This window comes from Calonectris borealis, chromosome 24 (assembly GCF_964195595.1).
Source record: "Calonectris borealis chromosome 24, bCalBor7.hap1.2, whole genome shotgun sequence".
Classification (NCBI taxonomy): domain Eukaryota; kingdom Metazoa; phylum Chordata; class Aves; order Procellariiformes; family Procellariidae; genus Calonectris; species Calonectris borealis.
In genome coordinates this window covers 300,412-324,330 of record NC_134335.1, presented here as the reverse complement: position 1 = coordinate 324,330, position 23,919 = coordinate 300,412, and the positions used below count along the sequence as shown (strand labels likewise).

Genomic DNA, 23,919 nt, shown 5'->3' with positions numbered 1-23,919 from the left:
ATCACTTAGCAGCGTCTCTTTGTTCTAGGAGGGCAACTAGTATGGATCTGCCAATGCCCATGCGCTTCCGACACTTGAAGAAGACCTCCAAGGAGGCAGTTGGTGTCTACAGGTACGGTTTTGCTCTGGTACTGCTGCCTCTGGGACAGAGGAAGGTGAAAACTGGAAACCTGCTATGAAGTCAGACTGCAAAATTGAGGGGAAAAAGCAGGTTTGGGTTTTTTCCCTCCTCCTTCTCCCCGCCCAAGTTATGTATTTGAAAACTAATCCTCAGCACAAACTACTTACTCCTTGCTGGCTTACCTTGGTGATAGCTAAGGCATGTGCTCAGGAGCGGGCGGGAGAGACCTAGTATTGTTCTTGTTAGCGTTACATTATAGAAGAGTAATGATACCGCAGTGATCTTTGTACTGAATAACCTGTTCTCTGCAGTGTTTGCAGGCTCACATTTCTGAGCTTCGCGTGTATCGCTTGAAATACTCGCTTACCTTGTTGCTTTTTTAGGTCTCCCATCCATGGCCGGGGTCTGTTCTGCAAAAGGAACATCGATGCAGGTGAGATGGTGATCGAATATTCAGGCAATGTCATTCGCTCCATCCTCACTGACAAACGAGAGAAATACTACGACAGTAAGGTGAGTTATGGGCTTTTGTAGAAGTTCTTAAAGAGTTTGAGAGAACTAGAAAGTGGCTGTGAAGGTAGGACAGGCTTATGTGAAAACTGCATTTGGAACATCGTGAACTGGGATTACAGACTTCTCGGGATATTTCCATTCTCGCTGGAGCTCTAGAAGCGCCACTTATTTTCTCCTGCGGTCTGGGAAGGGTCTCAGTCCAGCGTTGCAGGTCCAAAGAGCGTGGGGATGAAATGATTCAAGCATGAGCTTACGAAGACAAGCGAGGAGAGGCTGCAGATACTCTTAAAGGCTTGGCTTTTGGTTGCTGTAATGAGCTAGGTTGTCTGCTAGGGTGGCTCTGTCTTCCCTTCCCTGCCCTAACCCTCTTTCTGTCCTCCGTGCATAGGGGATCGGTTGCTACATGTTCCGCATTGACGACTCTGAAGTGGTGGATGCCACTATGCACGGGAACGCGGCCCGCTTCATCAATCACTCCTGCGAGCCCAACTGCTACTCCCGGGTCATTAACATCGATGGCCAGAAACACATTGTCATCTTCGCCATGCGCAAAATCTACCGCGGGGAAGAGCTCACGTACGACTACAAGTTCCCCATTGAAGACGCCAGCAACAAACTGCCCTGTAACTGCGGCGCCAAGAAGTGCAGGAAGTTTTTAAACTAGAACTTCCGTCAGCTGCATGTGAGCCCTGAAGGGCCTGTGGCGAACCAAAGCATCAAGTGAATCCCTCCCCGGCTGTTCGTTCGGGACGGGGAGGCCGGAGGCAGGAATGAAGATCGGCTGGGCTCAGGGACCTGACTGGCGGCCGTGTTTCTCTGTCAGAGTCCACATCTTCATGTCTCGCATGCGCACACTTACCCTTGTGAAAGACACAGGCGACTGGAGAAGATCCTCAGCGTGATTATGTTTTTGCTATTCTCATTTCCCCCCGCCCCCGGTATTTGTTTCTCAGCGTGGGGCTAATGAGCGGGAGAGGGGAGGGGAGGGGAGGTCGGCCCATGCCCAAGCGTGGGGGAGCGATCGCGGGTCCTGTCCCTCTGTCCCTCTCTGTCTCTTGGCTCAGAGTGCCGAACACGGAGTTCTCCTCCTCCGCCTCGGCGGAGGGCTGCGTCCGAAGTTCGGTAGCACGGTGTTTGAGTGAGCTTTCCTCCTAGGGAGAGAGACTGCACCCCACCGACCAGCTACCCCGAGGACTGCGCGCGTGTCTGTGGTTCCTTGTGCTGTGCGTCTGCAAAACACTATTTGTGAGTCGGCTGGCGTCCTGCGTGGCGCGGGGGGCCTGGTGCGTTGCGTGGGTCTGGCTTGTCTGGTTTCATCTTGGAAGGCCGAACCGGGGAGAGCGGAACAGAGCAGCCTGCAACTAGACTGAAGAGGGTTCGGCTAGCGCCTCGCTCCGAAGTGCCTGCCCGAGCGCAGGGGAATTCCTGGCATTCTTTGGCAGAGAGAGGGCTTGGGCCAACAGTTAAAGCGCTGTAAACCTTTGCGAGAAAAGGCTTCCTTTCGGCGGCGCCCTCCCTCTCTGGCTTTGTAGGAGGGAAGTAGTCCTTTCCCCGGTCCCGTTGCCAGCAGCTGGCTTCCTCCTCTGCCCAGCGAGCTGAAGGCGCTTCCCGCCAGCGGTCTCTCTGCCACCGTGGAGCCGGTCCGAGGGACGGATGTCTCTAGGGAGAGATGGGGAGTGAGAGCGGCTCCAGGTTAGCTGCGTACCGCTGTAGAGCAGGGGCTAGGAGGGACCCGCGGGGAGGCTCCCCCGGGATCCGCTCTGCTCAGTCTCACTGCAGCGTCCTAGGGCCGGGTGGGGAGGCAGAGGTGCGGTCCTGTAGGTACGTCTTCAGGGTGCAGTCTCGTCGTCTTCCCCAAAAGGCACGGGAAGAGACACCGAAACGGAGCGTAAGTTCCCTGCCAAGGCCAGGCCAAACACTAACCAGCCTCGTCTGCGCCGTGCAGCATCCAGAAACGCATAGGAAATAAATGAGCGGTCGGCACGGTAGAAATCGCTGTAGCTGAGGAACCGAGCTCGTTTTAAGCGAATCAAAAGACACTATCGTCCCGGTTGAAGTAGCATAAATCCTCCTCCCGTTTGGGTCTGCTCCGCGCCTCCAAAACAAAAACACAGAGGAAGAAGTAAAAAGCCCCAAGCCTAACAAATGATGACATTGGATTTTACTCTGTTCTGTTTACAGTTAGTATTTAAGGTTTTATAAATGTAAATATATTTTGTATATTTTTCTATGAGAAGCACTTCATAGGGGAAAGCACTTATGACGAGGCTTTTTAAACAGTGGTATTATCCTAATTTAAGAGAATCTCTTTTTAATGATTTTTTTATTTTCGTAGGGCGGTTATAGGAAATACCTGGCTGGACACAGTCTGATCCTTTCTCCAGAGAGGGGGGGTACACTTTATTTTTATTTTTTACTCTCGTTCTGCCTTTTTGACTTCAGTAACTGTTTCCAGGAGGTTTGGCTGGACCTTTAACTTTATTTACCCGTCAAGGTGGGGGCGGGAGGGAGAATTACCCAGCTTAGGAGGAGCTTGACTCTGTATGAACGACTGTCCGTGCCCCCAGGCAGGAGGCGTGATTCTGCCTTGCCCCGCGCCCTCATCCTCTGTATATTTAAAAAGGAAAAACGAGGGAAAACGAGAGAGACCTGACCGTCGATACCTCCCTTGATGGGAGGCTGGTCTGGGGCACGCGCTTCACCCTGCAGTCTCTCTCTTGAAGGCAGATGAGTTTTTCCGTGAGGAAGGGAACGCAGAAAGCGCCTTCGCTTTCCTAAGCTGTCCCTGTGGGTAGATCAGCAGCCGTTCCGGGAGCTGGAGGGTTGCTCTGAAACAGCATCGGCAGTTGGTGGGAAAGGGACGGAGCGCCCGCTGACTCCCCAGTGCTTGCGGTGGGGCACCCGGGATCCGCACCCTTCGAGACCCCTTCCTCTGACCTGAGAATGAAATACGGCGCTGGGAGGGCCGGGAACTGCCGGTTTCCTTTCGTTATTGCACTGTGTGATGATTATTTGGTGATAACTGTTGAAAGAAAAGTCAAATTGACGCTGCATTTGTTACTGAGATGATTTGATGCACTGACAGTTTGGGAACGCACATACCTTGAGGAGGCCAAAGAGCGTGTGCCCGGGGGATCTCGGCCCCGCGTCCCCGGGCACGGCTGCTCTCGGTCCTTTTTCTTTCCTGTTTCTGACGGCAGTGCTGGAGGACAGCCCTCGCCTTGGCGAAGCCCGTGAATTTATCCGAGTAGCGCAGCTCCGCCGCGTTCTCTCTCGCCCGCGCTGCTGCCGCGTCCCAGTGACGGAGGAGGAGCGTCTTCCCCGGCAAGCGGATCCGCTCCCTCCGCCTGACTGCGGGAGGAGGCTCCGGCTGGGAAGCGCTGCCCAAAGCCACCCTGCGTAGGGAAGAGCGGGGAGGAGGGGTGGGAGGAACGGCGTGCCGCGGGAGCCCCCCAAGAACCGAGCGCCAGGCGTCTCCCCTCCCGCGAGGACCGGTCGAGCCCGCGGGTCCAGCTGGCTGTCCGCTTTGCTGCTATACCCGTCGCGGCTGCCTCGGCGCGAGCCGCTGTGGCCAGTGAAACTGTCTGTACCCCCGGGAAGCTGCGCCGCGCCTCGCGGCGAGCCCGGGCCCTTCGGGACGAGCGGCAGCGGGGCAGGGAGAAGCCGTGGCAGCGAGCGCGTGGGCTCGCCCCCGCCGCCGCCTGGCCCTCTACCCTGTCCTGCCCGGGCTGGCGGTGAGCGCAGCGCAGCTTCCCCGTGTATGAATGTATATTTTATAAGGACTGACGCAGATCACGGTATCTGAAAATACTAAAAAAAAAAAAAAGGAACCTTAGGGCGTTTATTTTTCTTTGTACAAACCGACGTGTTTTTTGTTTTTAAAGGAAAAGCGGGTCATTGCAAAGGGCTGGGTATCTTTTCTTTCTGGTTTTCTTTCATTTCGAAGCAATACCGGGTTCTTCAGCGAGACGGTCTTTGTGCAGAATCATGCCATTCAAACCCATACTACTGGTCCACTCTCGACACTCGCAAGTTCTTTTTATAACTATAAATACAATATATATAGGAACTAATATAGTAATGCACCGTGTAATGAAGCCTAGTTCAGTATCGGTCCATGGCTTTTAATTCTCTTAACACTATAGATAAGGATTGTGTTACAGTTGCTAACGACGGCCGGGAAAGCCACGCCGCGTGTTCCCCGCCGGGCGGCAGCTTCCGGGGTGAGGGCTGCTGGGGACCGGGAGCCGGGAGCGGGCGGCTCGGCCTTTCCCGGCCCTTCTTGTTACCAGTCAGTACTTGTACAACTTGGTTTCTTCCTTTTCTTCCTCTCGTTTTGGTTATGGATGTTGGGGTACCACCTGCATATAGGGAAAAAAATGTGCTCTGTGCTTTCCTGGTATCTTTTTAACGAGGTACAGTAGCTTTGTCTATCAACCGAGAACTATACTTGTGGTGTTTCTTTTATTGAACTTAACAGTCTCTTTAGTAAATACAGGTAGGTGAATAATTGTTTCAAAAAAAAAAAAAAAGGCAAAAAAAAAAAAAAAGCTCTGCAAAGGCAAGGTTATGTTCTAGAAATACATTTCTTGACAACTTATCATGTATAACAAATCTCTTCTTTTTTTTTTCTTGTGTTCTTCCAAGCTTCTGGTTGTTTTTTTTTTTTTAAAAAAAAAAAAAAAGAGGAAACGTGTCTAAAGTACATCAGTGTTAATTCCCTGTCACAGGGAAGAAGGAAATACTTTAATAGTTTAAAAAAATGCTGAAAGCTCTGCAAAAGACTGAATGTAAAAATAAAAAAGTGTACATAGTTGTAAAAAAAAAAACAAAAAAACAAAGGAGTTTTTAAACATGTTTATTTTCTATGCACTTTTTTTTATTTAAGTGATAGTTTAATTAATAAACATGTCAAGTTTATTGCTGCAGAGGGTTGCTCTTGATTTCTTCTTGAGGGTTGAGAAGCTGCTTTCCCCCCTGTCATTACTTCTCCTCCTGGAAGCTCGCAGGGGGATGGGAGCCCCTCGCCTTCAGGACCGCTTCGCCTCCCCGCCACCCCCAGACCGCAGCGGGGTGTCGGCGGAGAGGCGCTCGGCTCCGGCTCGCCGCAGCCAGCATGCATGGGTCACCTTGGGAAGCTGGGGGTCTTCCAGCTGGGCTGCGGCCTCCAGGAGCTGGCCGGGCGGCGGGGCCTGGCGCCCAGGCTGGGATAGGACCGGGAAGGGTGAAGCAGTGCCGGCGGTGTGAACATTAACCTGCCAGAGGCCACCCGCCTGCGCCCTGCAGCCCGGCCGCGGGGTCTTGGCACAGAGGGCATCATGGCCACGGCGAACGACAGGGCTGTCCTGCAGACCATCTTTAACCCCAGCACCCCTTTTGGGGATATCCCTGGGCTGGACGAGGAGGAGGAGAAGGACACCCAGGAGGAAGGTGAGGCCACGCTGCGTCAGGTTCTTGCTGGAAACCAGCAGCGGGGTCCCTGTGCGGCCGCAGGGTAAGGGAGGGAGGCTCAGCTAGCTGGGAGCAGCCCTGCTGGTGCCTGTTCCCACCTGGGACGGGGGGTGCAGGGTGGGCGCTGGGGCGGCTCCTCCCGGGGTGTCCTGGTGCCAGCCGCTTCCCCGGCCAAGGGCTCCCCTTTGCACCGCCGCAGGGGAAGCCTTCATGCCGGAGCTGCTGGAGCAGGTCCGGGACCTGGAGCTGCAGGGGGTTTCTGCCGCCGAGTCGGGAGACGTGGGCACGGCCCTGGAGAGGTTCAGCGAGGCCATCCGCCTGCTGCCCGAGCGCGCCTCAGGCTACAACAACCGGGCCCAGGCACTGCGGCTGCGGGGGGACGTGGCAGGTGAGCAGCGCTGGTGCGGCTGGGTCGCGTGCAGCCCCCCGGTATCCCCAGCCCCCCAACACCTCTCTCCCCCTGGCCAGGTGCCCTGCAGGACCTGGACATGGCCATCCGCCTAAGCCGGGGCTGCGGCCGTGCTGCCTGCCAGAGCTTCGTGCAGCGCGGCCTGATCCACCGGCTGCAAGCTCGCGAGGAGGATGCCCGGCGGGACTTTGAGCGAGCGGCGCGGCTGGGCAGCGCCTTTGCCCGGCGGCAGCTGGTGCTGCTGAACCCCTACTCGGCGCTCTGCAACCAGATGCTCTGCGAGATGCTGGGGCGGCTGCGCAACCCCGGCGGCTCCGGGAGCGAATGAGACAGGCAGGAGATGGGCAAGGCAGTGAGTGGGCCAGGCAGAGCCGTGCTTCCGGGGTGGCCCAGGCGGGCACGTCTTGGCCGCCAGAGAAGGTCCATCTCCAGTGCCGGAGATCCTCCTCCTCCTGGCTGACAGCCAGCAACGGGAAGTACCGAAGTGCCTTGCTTTGTCTCGGCTCTGCTCCACCCCCAATAAACCTCCCTGTGTCCCTGGCACTTGGGCTCTGCTTGTGGCGTTGCGGGTGGTTGTGGCATTATTCCTGTGTGTGCACAGCCCTGCTGCGACGGACAGCCCCGTGGGTGCTGGGCTGAGCAGGGTGCTGAGCCCCCCTCCGTGGAAGAGGGGAGATGGGGGGCACGGGGGTGGTTATCCCTTGCTCTGGCTGGGTGGTCTCCGGCCACTCTCTGGTGCCACTCAGTGTGCCAGGGCCATGCTCGGGGCCATCCGCGTGGCAGGACCGACCCCACTGCTGCAGCAGCTGCGCGCAGCAGCAGCCCTGCTCAGGGAAAGCGGCTGCGGGTGCCTGGTGAGAGGGATGCTCGCAGCCGTGCCGGGGACCGCCCCTGCGCCACGTGCACGGCCCTGCGTGCCGGGGCCCAGGCGCAGAGCCGCACTGCAGGCTAGGCTGGACGCAGCAGCGGCGATGCTCCAGGTAAGGTGCAGCCTGGCCACATCCTCCGGCCCTGCTGCATGCCAGAATGCTGGGGGCCCAGCGCGGGGACAGCCCCGTGTCCCTGCTCCAGCTGCCTCTCTCCTAGCGCTGAGCGCGGCCGGCGTGCGATGGGGCATCCCAGGGGCTGGCCGGGGGCTGCCCTCGCCCGCCTGCTGCTGCTGCTCGGTGTCCCGGTGCTCTGCTCGGCAGGTGAGGCTGTGGTGGGGTCCGGCACACGGCTCCAGCAGCAGGACCCTACTGTGGCTCTGACGGGCCGCGGGCTCTCCGGCAGGGCTGGGGGAGCCGGGCCCCACCATCAATGGGCAGCTGCTGGCAGTGTGCACGCTGCGGGAGGAGGAGAGCCGTGCCTTCACCTGCCGGGCCCCCCGCCTAGCCCCCGGCACCGCACTGGTGTGGTACCTCGACGGCCGGAAGCAGGAGGCAAACTGCTCGGCCACAGGCACTGCCAGCACCCTCACCCTCACCGCCCGCCGCACCGACCGCGAGCTCAACTGCTCCCTGATGGACCCGGCCTCTGGGGAGACCTACAACGCCTCCGTCCTCCTCGACGTGCAGTGTAAGGTCCGCGGCACCAGCCCTGCTCGGGCCAGAGGTGCGGGGAGGGCGGGTGGGGCTACTGCCTGGCCAGAGCAGGACCGTGACCTGCGTCCATTGCAGCCGCAGCGGGGCAGCCTCTCATCGGTCCAGTGCAAACGCAGCTGACGAGTGCTCCTGGCCCCTGGCGAGACACGTCCTGCTTCTGGCTGTGCTGCCCCCGTCCCTCCTGCTCATCTCACTGCCTGTGTTTGTTGCCCAGATAAGCCGGAGATCCTGCGGGCAGATGCCCACTACCAGGAGGTCGAGGGTGCTGGGCTCCTCCTGGTGCTCTTTGTGCTGGTGCAAGCCAACCCGCCCGCCAGCATCACCTGGGTGGACCAGGACGGGCGTGTGATGGCCAACGCCTCCGAGTTCCTCCTCCTGGGCACCACGCGCTACCCGGGGCTGGCCAACCACTCGCTCCGCGTCCACCTCAGCAGCGTGGCCGGCAACTTCTCTGTCAGCGCTGCCAACAGCGTGGGTGTCGCCACCGCCTCCCTCCTGCCCCCAGGTAGGTGTCGGGGGGGGCAGGCGCAGAGCAGCGGCCCTACAAAGGTGCGCTGAGGGGGCCATGCTGCCCGTGCAGGTCTGCTGGATGCTCGTGTGGATCTGCCCCTCCTGGGCGTTGCCGTTGGAGCAGCCCTGGCCCTGGGCGCCCTGCTCAGCCTGGGCTCCTGCGCCGCCTGCCTGGCATGCCGCTGGGCCAAGCTGGTGCCAGGTAAGGGGCAAGCGGGAGGGAGCAGCCCACTCAGCCGGTGCTCCCGTTGCAGCAGCTCTGAGCACCCGCAGCCCCAGGGCGCGCATCTGCCCCGCCAGACCCGGTCCCTGCCGCCCGACCTGTGCCTCGGCGACCTCACGCAGGAGGCCAGAGGTAAGACCCTGAGGTGCCGCTGCAGAGGGACATACGGGGCCACAGGTCCTGCCTTGGTGAGGCCTGGCTCTCATCCCTTTCCTTCCCCGCAGCTTCCGCCGAGGATGTGGGAGCTGGTGCCGGGGGAGAGGAGAGCACCCTGCCGGGGCTGGAAAACTCTCTGGTCCTCAGCAAACTCGGTGAGGGGGTGCAGGCAGGCGAGCGGCCCTGCAAACCGTGCTGTGGGGATGCTGGCCTCCATGGCTGCCCCAGAAGGCGACGGCAATGAGCTGGTTTTGTCCTGCAGGTTTCGTCCAGCTCCCGACGTCTGGGCGCATCTACAAAGTGCCCAGCGTGAGCAGCGATGAGATCTGGCTGTGAGACGCGGCGTGGTGCCTGTAAGCCAGGGCTGCCCGGCACCAGGTACGTACCACCCTCTGGAGAAATGCAGCCGAGGGTGCCGCGGAGGCCGTGCTGGGTGGCGGGCGCCGACCGGCCCCCGGCTATACGTTAAGCTGTGCACTGCAGGTCTTGGTGTGCCATTAGTTTTTATGTCGCCTGTGCACTTCAAGAATAAACTATTATAATCAAAATGCATCAAAGCTGTTTATAGCCAGACTCTGCCAAGCTGCTAGCACTGCGATTCCTCCCGGGTAAGGCCAAGCACCAGCCTTGCTTTAGCAGGTTCGTGGCCTGCTTGCTCCTCATCCTCTCTGACCCTGCCAGAGCTGTGGCAGACGGTGGGCCGGCAGCGTGGCAGGGGCTGGAAAGAGTCGTCCCAACAGCAATAAACTAAACTCAAGCATCTGTGTGGTGCCACGCTGGTTATTTCTCCTTGGCAGTAGCTAAGGGGCTTGAGAATAGAAAAAGGGGCTCGATAATATGAGGCAGAGGAGATTCGAGATCCCCAGATCAGACCTCGGAACACACTGGGCAGACCCAAGTGTTGTGTCCGAGGACAGAATTTATTCCCACTTGCTACAGCACTTGTAGCGTGTGCTCGGGGAGCCTCTGCTCTCCAGCATCTGTGGCACAGGGAGCCTGACATTGGGAAGAGCTGGTTTAATGCTGAACTGCTTGGGGCCAAGTCAAAAATGGAGCGATTAGACAGCTTCCGCAATAAATCCCATGAGTAAAGTCCTGCTCTATGAATGCAGAACAGCTCAGCAGTATCTATAAAACCAGGGAGGCTTTTGAAGTGCTGTGCATTGCTTCACAGGGTGCTTTGGTCAAATCTCGATGTCCAGCGGCAGACAATGCTCCAGGAGATGAGTTTAACATGGAGCTTTAAGTAAAGCTTAACACTTCCGCGTCCGCCGCTTGTGAAGATGGGTTGGATGGCGGGCTCCTGCCCTTCTTCCCGTCAGCCAGGGGCTTGAAATGCTGCAGGGGAAAGAACGCGTTAGTGCAAAGATTCGACTCTCGTTAATTAGAGTACACGTGTGCATCTGAAAATGCAAGCCGCTTCTGCTCTGTATGAGCTGTGCGCTCAGCAGTCGCCCTGACTTTGGTGAGAAAAGCATTCTGGGCTTATGCTGGACTGTTAAGCAACGTGGCATCCCAGCCTTGCGGCACATCAGAGGCTCCTTGTGTAATGCTGAGGTACTAGGGAAACGAGAAGATTAGGAAAGGTTCTTTGGACCCCTTTATCGTGTCCTACCAGCCCTTTACAAACACCCAGAGCACAGCAAAGCCAAACGTAAGGAGAGAAGCTTTACAATGCTTCCAGCTGGTGAGCGGGGCCTGCCTGGAGTCGCTTACTTGGGAGTTCTTGAACTCCGAGTAGAGGGAGAAGAGGACGTGCAGAGGCTGGATCCGACTCTTGTACACGGGGATGTCCAGAATGGCTACGAACGAGAGCAGAATGCATGAGAGCGGCTGGGCTGCACCGCCCTGCACTGGGTGCTGTAAGTAAAGGCTGAGCTTCCCACTGCCCCCGATTACTTGGGCCTTCGCTCATCAAAGACTGCAGGCGCCTGTGGTACAAGAGTCTGCTTCCTACTGAAGGCAGCAGAGAATGATCTTGACCACTCGGAGCTGAGCCTAGAGGTCTCTTGCTTTAAGTGAGACAGTGGCAGGCCAGCGGCACGCTTGTGTCTTCAGCACAGCCTCCCCCGCTTACCACATATCATGTCGATGTATTCGGCCAGGTCGCAGTTCATCTCCGCAGTCGGGAGGCCCACCTGGAACAGACGGGGCTGTCAGCCCTGCTCCCGTATGGGAAGAGCCCGAGAGCACGCACTGATCTCAAGCCGAGCACAGAGGCCACCTGGGCAGCAGCCGGGAATTCAGGCGTTAGGCTGCTCCCCCGTCGTCTGGCAAGGGAGAAATGGCAAGCAGGAACAAACCTGAACGGGCCGGGCTGCGGGTAAAGAGCTCAAAATGGAACAGGAACCCAGCTTTCATGGAAGATGGTTTTTAATGCCACGCACTGAGCTAACTACTTACTGCTCAGACAACATACCTTTCCCAAGAGCTCCTCAAATTCCGGTGACCATTCCTGCATGAGGGTCTCAATGTCGGGCATTGGCCTGCCAGGGAAGAAAAGAACACGAACTTCAGGATCATGCGCAACTGAAATGGCTTCATGAGCCATTCTCTCAATGAGAGAGAGCTGCACATCTGCTGAGGGTCAACGTGGGCATTTTTGTTTAGCAAAACAAGCTAAGCTCGCTAAGCTGCAAGTCCTGTGTGCTAGCTGTTAAACTAATTCAAGTTACGTAGGGAAAGAGAAGTGTAGAGAGGGAAACTGAGTGTGTCCTGCACACACGCGTGGTACGACTGCCCTGAAAATCATCACGTCTTCTCCCTCTCAGAGACACTTTGATAGTTTTACTCAGTGCTCCTAGACTTTGCTACCAGCCTCCCACTGACCTGAGCTTACGCTGTGTGAGCGTGCGTGAAGCAGAGCTGACGTAACGGCTCACCTGGTGTAATGGACCGAGGCAGGAGGTTTGCAGCGGTGCAGTTCGCTGATACTTTCAATCCAGCTGTCAATGGCTTTGGAGTTCTTTTCCGCATTCTCCAAACTCTTCACTTTTATCTGCTGCTAAAAACAGAAATACAAACCTGGAAGCACTTCGTGGTGTTTTGGGGCTTTTTTGCAAACCCTGTGTTTGCTCCTGATTAACCGTGCGTTTTCTCTTTCCTAGTTGCACTATACCAACTGATTTCTGCCGAGAGAAGAGCAGCTGGGAAACAAAACGCAGAGTAAAACCAGGTAGTGACAACCAAAAGGAAACAAAGCTTCACCTGATGGAAACGGATCCAAAGTCTGTACCAAGGCTTGCCTGAAGCAAGACTTAGATCCATTGCAGTTTAAAGCTACAGATTAAAGAAAAAGATTAGTCTTTTCTGCTTTTAAAGTCAAGTTACCAGTTGTGCTGCAACGCTATAGTCATACAGACAAAGGTAGGAGTAAAATGCAATGTTTTTGCTACAGCCAGCGCGCAGCAAGTGCCTCCTCCCTCTCCACGACTCACTGTGATGTTGTGCTGCTTGGAGTTCTCTGTCAGCCAAAGGGAGAGCACGGTGGGATCCGACTGCTTGGTCGACGGCTCGTCCAGGACCAGCAGGCCAAGGTTATCAGGCTTGCCGTCGGGACGGGGAACCTGCAGATAAACCCTGTTTTCTACGGGAGTCCAAAGCGGGGAAAGTTGGAGCTATTTTGTACAGAGCCTCCCTGCGGTTTAAAAATCAGACCCTAAAAGGAATTGGTAGGCGTGCTCTCTTGAATAGGAGTTGTTAGTACAGTGGTACCTGAAAAGCACAAGGTGTTGGGCAAATGCAGCCCTCGCCCCAAATTACATATGTGCTGTTTGAGAGGTGACTGAACCACTGCTGAGTGTAGTTTCCCAGGTCTCTAGAACGTTATCTCTGACAGCGCAGGGCAAGGGTGCGCACCGCTGCAGGGACGGGCTGGCCTCCGGTGCCCCTCTCGCACCAATGCCACGTTCTGTTTCGGCTCGCGCGGCAGGAGGTACGGAGGAACCTGAAACGATTGTACCTTTAGGAAAGCGTCGATGTCTCCAACTGCAGGAATAAAGTCTGGAATAAAAGGCTGCAGTTTGTGCTCGATCTCTATTGTTTTGGGAGTGTACCTGAAAAAAACCCAACACCACAGCGTGGGTGATTGTGAAACGGTCCTGCAAAACTTGCCACGACAATTGACAGAAAGGAGAGCCAAGGGCGGGCTAAAACCCCTTCAACTCACCTCTTGATGTACTCAAAGAGTTCTTTGATTTCGGAAGATACTGGCAGGTAGTCATAATCTGCTAGATTGAAGTCACTAAAGAAAGGAAGAGAAATGTGGGCAAAGATGAACTTGTGGTAGGTTCTGTACAAGCAGGAACTGGGATCCAACTGTGCAAGACGATCATGAAGGAAGCTGAAACACGAGGTAGTAAGTTCTCTCTTAAAAAATCTTCTTGCACACGAATATTAGGCAATGTTTTGCCTTGGGCCTTCTAGCCGAAAAAAGCACTTCAGTGATGGACAGCTGCTTGTGATTATAGAGACTTGTGTAGGGGATGTCAAAAGGTGGATAAGTGATCTGCACAAAGGCAGTCATTAGGATAACAACTAGGGGGTTTAGTAATGGTTTTGGAGTTGGAAACAGTGGAAAAGGACGAATCAGCAGACGAATGATGTGCCCTTCTCTTTCTTGGGCATCCACTGCCAGCCGGGGCTGAAGCAGAGACAGGAGGCTGGCTGACCCCTTCAGTCGTTCCCAGCTGTGCCTTCTGTTGGTACAGCAAAGCAGGGCTCGGGGACGGCCCGAGGAGCCGCCCTGGGTGGCTGCAGTTCATCACAGGAAGGAATCTCTTTCCTGGGCCACCCGGGTATGAGGAGGAAGGAGCTGCCTGTTCTGATGCCCACGGCTATGCTCACCCTCGTGGGATGACGAGGACACCAGCGGAGCCGAAAGGGCTCGTACGGCACCTGCCCGGCACCGGACCCCGGCTCCTCCGGCCGGTAGCGCCACGTACCCCTCCAGCGCAGCCCCGTGCTCCTCCGAGTCGTCCTCCGAGTCGGTTTCGGAAGAATCCTCCTCGTCCGAGTTGTCGTCCTCGTCCTCGTCCTCGCTGAGGGCGGCGGGGGGGCCCGAGCGGGCCACCGCCTCCTTCTAGGCGAGAGGGAACGGGCCTTACCGGGCCGCCCCACCGGGTCGCCCCTCCTGCCGCCGGCCCCGCGCCTACCTTGCTGCCGCTGCCCTCCTCGTCGCTGCTGCGATCCGCCGCGCCGCCGCCTGCCCCGGGCAGCCCCGGCCGGCGGGAGCCCCGGGGGCGGCCTGCGCCCCCCGCCCGCGGCGACCGGGCCCCGGCCGGCCTCCCCGCCGCGCCGCCCGCCTCCTCGGCCTCCGGCAGATCCAGGCTCTCGTCGTACGGCTGGTTCTCGACGAGGCGGGTCTAGGCAGAGGGGCGCGGTGAGGCGGCGGCCCGGCCCGGCCCGGCCCGGCCCGGCGCCCCCCGGCCCCGCTCACCTCCAGCGCCCGCCGCTCTGCCATGCCGCCCCGCCACCGCCCCGCCGCCGTCGCCATGGCGACCCGCCCGCCTCGCTCGCCCTCGGCCGGCTAGAGCGGCGCTATCTCCGCGACGCCCCCTGGCGGGAGCGGCGGTCCCGCCGCCCGCCGGTGCGCCGCCGGGGCCGCCCCGCCCCGCGCGCTGTGCGTGACGCCGCTTCCGGCTGGGGACGTGGCTCGGCGCCGCCATCTTGTGGGGCTGCCCGAGGGGACGCGGAGCGCGGAGGGAGCGAGCGCGGAGCCCAGCGCCGCCGCCGCCATGGTAAGGGCCCGCCCGCGGCCCGCCGCTCGCTGCTGCGGGAGACAGCGGGGCTTGGGGAAGCTCCGGGTGGGGCCCCGGCCCCTCACTTCCCCGGCTCGTAGGCCCGCCGCTCGGCCAGGCCCGGGCGCAGGCCGGCGCTGGAGCCCCGTGGCCTGGTGGGGCAGAGCCGAGCGCTGTGGCAGGTTCTTCTGCGGCCCGGGGAGTCGGGGTTGGGGTCGGTAGCCCTGAGGGGGCGGCAGGGGCGCAGGCACGCCGTCCCGGCCCGCGTCCGGGGCGAGCAGGACGCGCAGAGCGGCGGAGCACCGCTTACAGAGCTGCGGCGCCTCTTCAGCAGAGGAGCTGGTGGCCGCAGCCTTAGGTACACGGCATTAGGCTTGTTTGAAAGGTCGTTTGGGGTATTAAGGCTGTCCCCTCGAGTGCTGGGTGCGGCCAGGCGCAGGCGATGGCCAGCTACTCCGGTGTCGGTGCAGAGTATAACACTATGAGCTTTTTTCTCTCAGAGGTAGTCCTGCTCCTTGTTGCCCATCCACAGCGTCGTTTGATGGCCGTCTCGATCAGCAAAGGCTGACACACTGCTCTCTTAAAGGGCAGAGTTATGTGCTCACGGTGCAGCCGGGATCCTCGGTGCTGTCCAGTTCCTTTGCACCGTGGCCTGAGTACTTTCGGGGAGTACTTACAGAGGGGAAGTTTATTTCTGACCTGTAAGTACTTCAGGATGTGTTTGTCCCCAAGTTGTCAAGCTGTGGAGCCCCAGGGCAGTCAAGAAAGAGCCTGGTGCTCCTACCAAGGCACACACGCAGAGCGCCGTCGACCCGGCGCTGAGGTGGGACTTGAAATCTGTCTGTGTTTGAGAGTTTCTGCTACTTGCCTCGTTGTAGACAGCTATTAATAACAACGGTTGGGGATTTAAAAGATCTTAAGTGCAGAAACTGCCTTATTCTGACAAAGTTATGAAGCTGATCTACGAGAGAGAAATGTGAGGAGGAAGTGTCGGTAGTCTGAGAGAATGAGAAAACGTAGGCTGGCAGTTGCCTTTCTATCTTTTTATTGTTGGTGTGATAACATCTCCGAAACGCCCAGGAGAGTCATCCAAGTGCTGCGATTAAGATAGCTGTCAGTATTTTATTAACCTGTTTTTACTGTAGATGCGGCATTGGGAAGAAATGTCATGTTTTAAAACATTCCTATATTTAGTTGTAAGCTGGGGCCAGACTAACAGAGAACTTAATAACCCAGAGCCTCACCTAAAGCATTTTGGGGGTTTGTCATAGCTCCGTGTATGTAGGAGCGGTCTGATTCGCCGCGTCTGCCCGACGGGAGCACTGAGAGCTTTCGTTCAGGATAACGCAGGAACAGAAAGCAGACTGGGGAGAGGGAAAAGCAGAGGTGGATCTGCTCTTAGAGTAGTTCAGTTCCTGATGCTGATCACAGAAGTCGTCTTAAAATCGTGCTTAAGAAAAATCAGTTGACTGTGCAGTACGCGTGAAGGTGAAACGTAGACGGAGGCGATCCTTTCTTTGAGGGAGCCATGCCGCGCCAGGCTTGCCGAGGCTGCGTGGTGTGGGAGGCCTGGCTACCCAGCGCTCGCCTTCTCCACAGGTGCTGTTGGCAGCAGCCGTCTGCACAAAGGCGGGGAAGGCCATCGTCTCCCGGCAGTTCGTGGAGATGACTCGGACCCGCATCGAGGGGCTGCTGGCAGCTTTCCCGAAGCTGATGAACACAGGGAAGCAGCACACTTTTGTGGAAACGGAGAGCGTGCGGTATGTCTATCAGCCAATGGAGAAGCTCTACATGGTGCTGATCACCACCAAGAACAGCAACATCCTGGAAGACCTAGAAACACTCCGACTCTTCTCTAGAGTGGTAAGGATCTATCACTTAACGCAGAGTTCGCACACGTGTAGCCTGAAACAGCGTCGTTATAAGGGAACCTGTTGGTGAGCTGGTGCTGAAGCGCTGTCTGCCTCCACCTGGCAACTTGATTTTCCAGAACCTGTTCCTGACCTGGAAGTAAGTCTTGAAGTTTCGGTGGTATTTTTGAACTACCCGTAACGAATCCTTGGTTGCGTTTCAACTGGTGAGACCAAAGGGTGATGTTGTAAATTTAGCATTAAATATTCTCTGTATTCTTAAGATAACACCCATATTCCTTCTAAAAATAACGTGACGTTACAGTATGTGATTGTTAGAAGTGCAGCACTACTTTAAATGCATTTCTAAGCAGCGAGTTTGTGCAGCTGTCTTCGTACAACCAAAGGATCTTCAGGAAATTTGCTGGGCTCAGTGTGTGTTGAGGTTCCTCCAAGTTAGTGTTACAACTAAGCTAAGAGGTCGTATAAGTATTTTACTGTAGAAAAACTAATAATGGCAAAACTTCATCTTCATACGAATACTCCTTTAAAATGTTTTCCCCTCCCTAACCAGATCCCTGAGTATTGTCGAGCTCTGGAGGAGAATGAGATCTCCGAACACTGCTTCGACCTGATTTTTGCCTTTGATGAAATTGTTGCCCTGGGCTACCGCGAAAACGTAAACCTGGCACAAATTCGGACCTTCACTGAGATGGACTCGCATGAAGAAAAGGTGTTCCGAGCTGTGCGAGAGGTGAGCGGGAATAACCCCCAGCCTAGTATGGCGGGGTACCCTGTCTGGGAAACACTGCTTTTTTTGTACAAAGGTGTTACTCCACTTTGATAAGGGTCATATCATTACTTAGCTTTTCTGTAAACCAAAAGCCCGTCGCTTGTTTCCTTTTTCTTTGCAAAGGGTTTATGAGCAAATGCACTTAGTTCCTGTGCAGGCTAAGATTGAGATTGCAAAGCTCTGTCAGCCTCTTGTCTTTTGTTTCAGACTCAGGAGCGCGAAGCAAAAGCTGAGATGCGCCGTAAAGCGAAGGAATTGCAGCAGGCCAGGAGGGATGCGGAGAGACAGGGCAAAAAGGCACCCGGCTTTGGTGGCTTTGGTAGCTCGGCCGTGTCTGGGGGCACAACGGCGGCCATGATCACAGAGACCATCATTGAAACGGAGAAGCCCAAAGTGGCACCAGCGCCTGCCAGGTAGGTGTACAGTAGGTAGCAAATGTTCTTTGGAGCCAGCGATGGCTGAAACCACGTGCCCAAATAAAGGCTCTCTAACACGGGTTCGTTGTCTGCGTAGCCCTGCCGTTCGGTTACTGTGCAGGTAGAGATTGTCATGCCTTTGTAAAGCCTCCCCTTAGCTTTGCCGATCGGTGTGTGTTGACCTCTGAGCCTTTGATGTGGGTGCTCGTGTAGGCCAGTATATGTTGTGTGTTCTTGAGACCTCTCTTTTATTGTTGAAGAGCATTTGTGCTGTGAACCACAGTAGCATCCCGTAGTCTCTCTGGAGTCTTTGATGGGCAACGGGCTTCTCATTTTGTGTGAGGAAAAAGAGGTCCCAGCTACTGGTAATACTCAGAACGGAATCCAGATCTAAATTATAGCTTAGCACCGTACACACAAGATCATCGGTTTCATGCGCGTTCTCCCCCAAAAAAGGCTGTAGAGGTGAACGCTGTATTGTTGGGATAGTCAGGTTACAACACTGAGATAACCAAGGAAGGAGGAATCTGTTGCCATGAGCTGACTTGGAGATTCTTATGCCTTTTGTTTAGGCCTTCAGGTCCCAGTAAAGCCTTGAAACTCGGCGCTAAGGGAAAGGAGGTGGACAACTTTGTGGACAAGCTGAAATCGGAAGGAGAAAATATCATGACTTCCGTAGGCAAGCGCTCAACGGAAGCAGCCAAAGTTCTTGCTCCTCCCGTTAACATGGAGAGGTAGGTATCGCCCTTGCTTTGCAAGCAGTCTTCTCACAGCTCTCTGCAATGCACGTGTTGCTTCGTGAGCTAGCTTCCTTTTTAGTTTTCAGAACAGGCTTTTTCCTGCCGTTAGGGTCCTGTGCGCTCACTCCGCCTGTCAATTTTAAAAGATGGTGAGCAAAATCTTGGAAAGCACAGCAGCAAAAAAGCAGATAGCTGATGTGATTAGGAATCTCCTTAACTAAAACGGGATGTACAATCACTGTTTAGCTGAGATTGTGAATTTTCCTATGCCTTTTTGCCAGTGTTTTGCCTTCAGATGAGTTACAATAGCTGCCATTTTTCCTGTTCCCCAGACACACAGAGTTCCTGCCTTATTGCGGCTTAGGATGGAAGCATTCGTGGCTCGTTTTGCATGTAGCAATTCAGAACCTTTTAGTGCCGAGAGCCACACTGCTGTACGGCAGAGGGGTTTTGAGTGAACAGCATGTCAAGATGCTGTATCATTGCTCTTTATCTGGGCTTCCATCCGTTGCAGACTCGTATCTGTGGAGCCGCCTGCCCCCGAGCAGCATTAGCATCCGCTGTGCCATCCACGCTATTGTTTGGGGCCATCACACTCTTGGGAGCACCTGCTCATTACACGTAGCCTGTCCTTGCTGACCGCTAGTCTCTCATCTTGCCTGTTAGATGCTAAGCGCAGGACTTGAGACACCTGCTTTTTTTCTGTCTGTCTAGTGTGCACATGAAAATAGAGGAGAAAATTTCTTTGACTTGTGGTCGTGACGGAGGGTTGCAGAACATGGAGCTGCATGGCATGATCATGCTGCACATTGCCGATGAAAAGTTTGCACGGATTCGCCTGCATGTAGAAAATGAAGACAAGAGGGGAGTGCAGCTACAGGTAAAGCCCGTTTGGTGTCCCGTGCTGTTGAACGTGCTTTTGCTGCTCTCCAGGGCAAACTGTTAAAAATACTCGAGCGCAGTGCTGTCCTGTGTTCTTGTCTAAGCCTTCTCAGCAAATGCATTGAAACTGGGAGTAGTCACCGCAGACATTACCGCAGCATAAATGCAGGGCCAGCTCGCGCTCAAAAGATTGAAGTTCACTTGAGAAATCTGGTCTCGTGCACTTACCCTCCTGCCCTCGGAGCCTTACCTGTCCGGTAACACACGTTGGCATGCCGTCTGATCTCACTTGGACTTTGCAGCAGCCTGGTGTGTTGCTTGGTGCTTGTTTATATGATGTGAGCTTTAGTTGTTGAGCGGGAGTGTTAGAATTAAGCTACTGTGCCAATGAGGCATTAATTTATTATCTGAAAGCCGTTTCTTCTCGGGGTTGCTCGTGTCCTGTCACTGCAGTCTCCGAGACAATTCCTGGAGCCGGAGCCCTTGACTGCAGTCAGCGATAGAAGCTCAGAAGATTCTTAGAGATATGTCCTCCCCTTTCTCCCTCTCTGTTTGTGTGACCTTACTGAGCCCTGGAGATTGTGCTGCTTTGGTACGCTCCTCTGCTCCCTCCTCCTCCTCGCCAAGAGCTCGTCTATACGTAGCTGGCTGCAGGTCTGCTTATACAGTAGTAGGTTCCTTATCAGCGCATCTCATAAGCGAGTTCCTAACGATTCTCCCACGTGTGCCGCTTCAGGTGCTGACTCCTGTCTTTCTAGTGTAACTTGAACGTTAACTTGCAAAAATCCTCAGCTTCTAAAAAGCTGCTTACGCTTGCTGTTGTGAAGAGAGAATATTTAAATTGTTTGGCTGCTGTCATATATATCCGTTAAGGTTGCTGAGGGAAGTAGTATTTTTGTGGTTTCGGGGTGTTCTTCGCAGCAGCATTAGGTTGTTTTTTCTCCAAGAAGAATGTCCATTATGGGTCTTCACAATGGTCTTTGAGATTTTAAGAGTTGTTGAAGTTGTTCTCTGGGTGTCAGCCGAGGGCGTGCCTTGCTAGAGCCTCTGGCACAGTGGCAAGTAAAAATTGCGGCAGTGTGGATTCTTCTTAGCATTTTTTGGAAGGAATCCCAGGTTGATAAAGCAGATGGGCTCCAGTTGGGCTTCTGAGCAAGGAGCAAAACCGATGTGTATTTTGTCAAGGAAAATACTCTGGGATGCGTAGGCCTGTCTTACTAGAACCTGCATTACCTACATACGGTTCTCTCCTTGGGCTTAGAGTTACAGCCTGGGTGTATGTTCCCCTTTCAGACTCACCCAAATGTGGACAAGAAGCTCTTCACCGCAGAATCGCAGATTGGTTTGAAGAACCCAGAGAAATCATTCCCTATTAACAGCGATGTGGGCGTGCTGAAGTGGAGGTTGCAGACCACGGAAGAGTCCTTCATTCCATTGACAAGTGAGTACGAGTGTGCGTCTGGGAGCTTGGGCAGAAGAGGCTGATGTTCATCCGTGGGCTGTTGGCTCGTAGCTGGGCTGCCTGGAGTGTGGCACGTTGTGAGGTGTTGGAGATACCGTGTGTCTTCCGTTGGATAGTACCTGTTGTTCTCGGCAGTGTGCGTTTTCTGTATTGCTCTTGAAAATAAAAAGCTTCTCTTAAAGTCAGAATTTCTTGGGGATGACTTTGCTGTGCTTTTCAAAGTGCATCATCCTTTGAAAGCCTGTTCCACCTAGAAAGCCTGCATGGTTCAGCATGCTGTTTCTGTGCCCTCAGTTAACTGCTGGCCATCAGAAAGCGGGAACAGTTGTGATGTTAACATTGAATATGAGTTGCAAGAGGAGTGCCTAGAGCTGAACGATGTGATCATCACCATCCCCTTGCCGTAAGTAACGTTCCTTGTCCAGGCAGCGCTGACAAGTGCCGTCCTGGATCTCATCTGCTCCTTCCCTGCTCTGGTTTGCAGTCTGGCCACACCGACGGGCTTGACAAGCGTTTTCTTGGCTCTGTGCTTGTAAGCTATTGTAGCTTCTTGTTGCCTGCTCTAGGTCTGGCGTCGGCGCCCCAGTGATTGGGGAGATTGATGGTGAGTATCGCCACGACAGCCGGAGAAATCTCCTCGAGTGGTGCCTGCCAGTGATAGATGCCAAAAACAAGAGCGGCAGCCTGGAGTTCAGCATAGCGGGGCAGCCAAATGACTTCTTCCCAGTGCAAGTCTCCTTCGTCTCCAAAAAGAACTATTGCAACATACAGGTATGGCCGCTGCCGGCGCTCTGCAGGTATGATGTCACTCTTGCCTCTTTCAAGCTGCCTCAGCCATCCGCTGGCTGAAAACGGCCGTGCTGTGGTGTGTGGGCCCTGCTGTCCCGCTTAGCGAAGGCTTCGGCGTTACGTTGCCTCTGTTAGCTGGATTCAGGAGTGGCAGCAGGCAGCACTGGCAACTTCAGCTTCCCAGAGCTTGCTTGCAGTTTCGGTTGTGCCTTTGTGCCTCTGAGTAATCATTAATTCCCCTCAGACTTTGGTAGAGAATCCATCCGCCTTCCAAGCCAAAACACTTCTCGGCATATGACTGACTGTCTGTCCCCGCTGCACTGCAGCTAGCGACAGCTGCTTAACTCCTGACAGGCCACTTTGAGCAGAGACCGGTTACCGCAGAAAATCGTTCCCCTGTTTTCAGGTTTCCTGAGAACAAAGATCGTTCTTTCAGGGCTGATTTGTGGTTCGAAAGCGCAGGTTGATTCTGTCCTCGTGACCATCCCAGCGTCAGAAAGTGCTGCATGGCTGGGGCAGGGAGTGGCGTTCGACACTGAGCTAACGGTGCGTGTTGTCTCTGCAGGTTACCAAAGTGACCCAGGTAGACGGGAACAGCCCTGTAAGGTTTTCTACTGAAACCACCTTCCTGGTGGACAAGTATGAAATCCTGTAATGCCAGCTGTGGGGAATCGCAAAGGAAGAAATTTTTAAATTTAAAAAAAAAAAAAAGGAGGCCGAAGTTTATTCTGAATGTTGGGAACGCCGCAGCCCCCTCTCCGCTAAGACGCGTGGCTCCGTCTGCCAGCTGCAGCGTTCCTGGGTCACAGACTTTTTTTGGCAGAGAATTGACTTGCTCACAGGGGGAAAGGCTACAAATTTCTTTGGCAGATTTTTACTGACCGGCAGAAAAGCAAGACCTCCGCAGAGAACCTGGCTTTGCCACGTCCCCTTCTCCCCTGAAGACGACCGGAGCTCAGTCCCAGAGCCTACCAGACATCGTTCTCTTCCTTTCTGAAGCGTCACGCGCTGTTCCGTTGTTGGTGCTGCCATTTTAATTTCTCGTCGGCCTTCAACTCTCGTTTCCGTTGATGAAAGCAGGCATTAAGATAATGTGCACGGGGGCGCCTTGCTTCTCTGGACCCTTCTGTCTGGTAGAAGGGGAGCGAGTTGGCCTCGGTTTCAAAGGTGGGGGGGTTGTGGCAGGGGTGTGGGGTGGGGAAGAGGCACTCGGGGCTTCGGTCCTTTCGCCCCGTACGGTTACTGCTGTCTCTCCAGCCTTGCTGTACAGTGATGGCCCTACGCCTGGGCTCACCTCTCTGGCTCGGAGCAGGCTCTGAGGTGGCGCAGGCTGCGGCTCCAGGTGCTGTGGCTGGCTGGCTGCTGCAGCTGCTCCTGGGCCAGGCTTTGGAGGCAGTTTAATTTGTTAGAACCAACTGCGTGTCCTTCCCGGGGCCCTCTCAGTGTCTTGGGAGGTTGAAGGCTTTGCCTGCCGTGGTGCAAGCAGCAGTGGAGACTGGGTTACTGGGCCTGTGTGTCAGGACCTGTCCCCAACCAGTGTTCGTTCTCAGCACCTGGGGATGGAGGAGAAGGAAATGCCAGTTTCCAGAAAACCTGCTGGGCTGACCCGAGTGTGGTGTCTGCTGTCCCAGAGCCGTTCCTCCTCCCGCTGCCTCACAAGCATGATTTGCCTCATCTCACAGGGCTGTGCTCCCCTCAAAACTTGTCTCAGCTGCTTGACTTGGGGCCTGCCCCCAGCAGCTTAACTGTCCACCAGCGAGGTCTCCAGGGGCGCGCAGCAGCAGCCACTGCCGTAGGTCCTGAGCACGCAGATGGAAAGAAAACGCCCTAAAAACACGCGTTCCGTACTCCCGAGAGAGCACTTTTGTGGGAGTGAGTGTGTCTCGGTTCCCGTGGGGTCCTCTGCCAAAGAAGTTCGTGGTCTCTCCTCCGTCAGCAGCACCTGAGAGGAAATCAACCCTGATCCCCGTCCTGGGAGGGCGGGAGAACAAACCCTGTTCCCTAGCGAAGTAGGTGACGAATCCTATTAACTCGGTTGTGTTCGAGAGTTGTCTGTATGATTTTAAAATGGAGTCGAGGTTAGTTCAAGCATCCAAGGAGCTTTTTCTTAAATTTGTTGGAGGGTAATACTTAAACCGAGCCGAGCTCCCCCCCTTTTTGTAACCCTGTACGATACTGGCCTAGGGAATAGAGCACATTCCAGCGTACACCGAGAATACCAAGTCTTTAATCAAATAAAGAGTATTGTCAAAGGAACCGGCTGAGGGGTCCTTCGGGGCACGG

At 55.4% G+C, this 23,919-nt stretch overlaps 5 protein-coding genes across 9 annotated transcripts in view; 4 read left to right on the top strand and 1 right to left on the bottom strand.

Annotated features, from left to right (window-relative positions):
* The window catches only part of KMT2A (lysine methyltransferase 2A), a 46,963-nt gene extending 44,183 nt beyond the window's left edge, over nucleotides 1-2,780 (top strand). Inside the window, exons 34-36 of the mRNA XM_075172777.1 lie at nucleotides 29-112; nucleotides 505-634; nucleotides 1,023-2,780. Of these exons, the coding sequence (XP_075028878.1) occupies nucleotides 29-112; nucleotides 505-634; nucleotides 1,023-1,298 (490 nt within the window). The 3' untranslated portion in view covers nucleotides 1,299-2,780. The remainder of the gene's footprint in view (nucleotides 1-28; nucleotides 113-504; nucleotides 635-1,022) is intronic.
* Nucleotides 2,781-5,854: 3,074 nt separating this feature from the next.
* Nucleotides 5,855-7,054, top strand: TTC36 (tetratricopeptide repeat domain 36). Its single transcript, XM_075172779.1, has 3 exons — nucleotides 5,855-6,064; nucleotides 6,285-6,473; nucleotides 6,554-7,054. The coding sequence occupies exons 1-3, from the start codon at nucleotides 5,953-5,955 to the stop codon at nucleotides 6,820-6,822; spliced, it is 570 nt and encodes a 189-aa protein (XP_075028880.1). The 5' UTR covers nucleotides 5,855-5,952; the 3' UTR covers nucleotides 6,823-7,054.
* A 191-nt stretch (nucleotides 7,055-7,245) lies between these two features.
* On the top strand, nucleotides 7,246-9,728 carry TMEM25 (transmembrane protein 25). The gene is given in 8 exon segments (XM_075172773.1): nucleotides 7,246-7,474; nucleotides 7,581-7,684; nucleotides 7,767-8,068; nucleotides 8,070-8,283; nucleotides 8,286-8,582; nucleotides 8,658-8,942; nucleotides 9,035-9,121; nucleotides 9,229-9,728. Coding segments are annotated over 7 exon segments (1,341 nt in total). The 5' UTR covers nucleotides 7,246-7,474; nucleotides 7,581-7,602; the 3' UTR covers nucleotides 9,303-9,728.
* A 139-nt stretch (nucleotides 9,729-9,867) lies between these two features.
* IFT46 (intraflagellar transport 46) lies at nucleotides 9,868-14,528 on the bottom strand. Of its 4 annotated transcripts, none has more exons than XR_012677130.1 (11): nucleotides 14,404-14,528; nucleotides 14,120-14,329; nucleotides 13,910-14,046; nucleotides 13,135-13,209; nucleotides 12,928-13,021; nucleotides 12,404-12,532; nucleotides 11,849-11,970; nucleotides 11,386-11,452; nucleotides 11,044-11,283; nucleotides 10,683-10,768; nucleotides 9,868-10,304 (listed from the first exon to the last, which is right to left on the bottom strand). XR_012677130.1 is itself a non-coding variant. In XM_075172774.1 (11 exons), exons 1-11 carry the CDS (start codon nucleotides 14,458-14,460, stop codon nucleotides 10,209-10,211), a joined length of 1,134 nt encoding a protein of 377 aa, XP_075028875.1. In that variant the 5' UTR covers nucleotides 14,461-14,475; the 3' UTR covers nucleotides 9,868-10,208. The 4 variants fall into 4 exon arrangements, 3 of the variants coding, with proteins under 3 accessions (XP_075028875.1, XP_075028876.1, XP_075028877.1); XM_075172774.1 differs by having other exon boundaries at nucleotides 11,044-11,104; nucleotides 14,404-14,475; XM_075172775.1 differs by having other exon boundaries at nucleotides 11,044-11,104; nucleotides 13,910-14,043; nucleotides 14,404-14,475.
* Nucleotides 14,529-14,598: 70 nt separating this feature from the next.
* ARCN1 (archain 1 coat protein complex I subunit delta) lies at nucleotides 14,599-23,892 on the top strand. Of its 2 annotated transcripts, none has more exons than XM_075172772.1 (10): nucleotides 14,599-14,704; nucleotides 16,304-16,567; nucleotides 17,129-17,308; nucleotides 17,555-17,760; nucleotides 18,336-18,497; nucleotides 19,218-19,383; nucleotides 20,679-20,826; nucleotides 21,142-21,250; nucleotides 21,414-21,618; nucleotides 22,202-23,892. In XM_075172772.1, the coding sequence occupies exons 1-10, from the start codon at nucleotides 14,702-14,704 to the stop codon at nucleotides 22,289-22,291; spliced, it is 1,533 nt and encodes a 510-aa protein (XP_075028873.1). In that variant the 5' UTR covers nucleotides 14,599-14,701; the 3' UTR covers nucleotides 22,292-23,892. The 2 variants fall into 2 exon arrangements, with proteins under 2 accessions (XP_075028873.1, XP_075028872.1); XM_075172771.1 differs by having other exon boundaries at nucleotides 14,611-14,704; nucleotides 16,304-16,714.
* The last annotated feature ends 27 nt before the right edge of the window (nucleotides 23,893-23,919 follow it).

What these genes read in the sequence shown, in the direction of transcription:
- TTC36 (XM_075172779.1), top strand. Translation starts at nt 5,953, where the DNA reads ATGGCCACGGCGAACGACAGGGCTGTCCTGCAGACCATCTTTAACCCC. An exon ending in GAAGGACACCCAGGAGGAAG is followed by an intron (nt 6,065 to 6,284) that starts GTGAGGCCACGC and finishes GCACCGCCGCAG; the next exon opens with GGGAAGCCTTCATGCCGGAG. An exon ending in GCTGCGGGGGGACGTGGCAG is followed by an intron (nt 6,474 to 6,553) that starts GTGAGCAGCGCT and finishes CCCCCTGGCCAG; the next exon opens with GTGCCCTGCAGGACCTGGAC.
- IFT46 (XM_075172774.1), bottom strand. Translation starts at nt 14,460, where the DNA reads ATGGCGACGGCGGCGGGGCGGTGGCGGGGCGGCATGGCAGAGCGGCGG. An exon ending in CAGAGCGGCGGGCGCTGGAG is followed by an intron (nt 14,330 to 14,403) that starts GTGAGCGGGGCC and finishes CCCTCTGCCTAG; the next exon opens with ACCCGCCTCGTCGAGAACCA. An exon ending in CGGAGTTCAAGAACTCCCAA is followed by an intron (nt 10,305 to 10,682) that starts GTAAGCGACTCC and finishes TTTCCCCTGCAG; the next exon opens with CATTTCAAGCCCCTGGCTGA.
- ARCN1 (XM_075172772.1), top strand. An exon ending in GTGGCACCAGCGCCTGCCAG is followed by an intron (nt 17,761 to 18,335) that starts GTAGGTGTACAG and finishes CCTTTTGTTTAG; the next exon opens with GCCTTCAGGTCCCAGTAAAG. An exon ending in CCTCCCGTTAACATGGAGAG is followed by an intron (nt 18,498 to 19,217) that starts GTAGGTATCGCC and finishes CTGTCTGTCTAG; the next exon opens with TGTGCACATGAAAATAGAGG.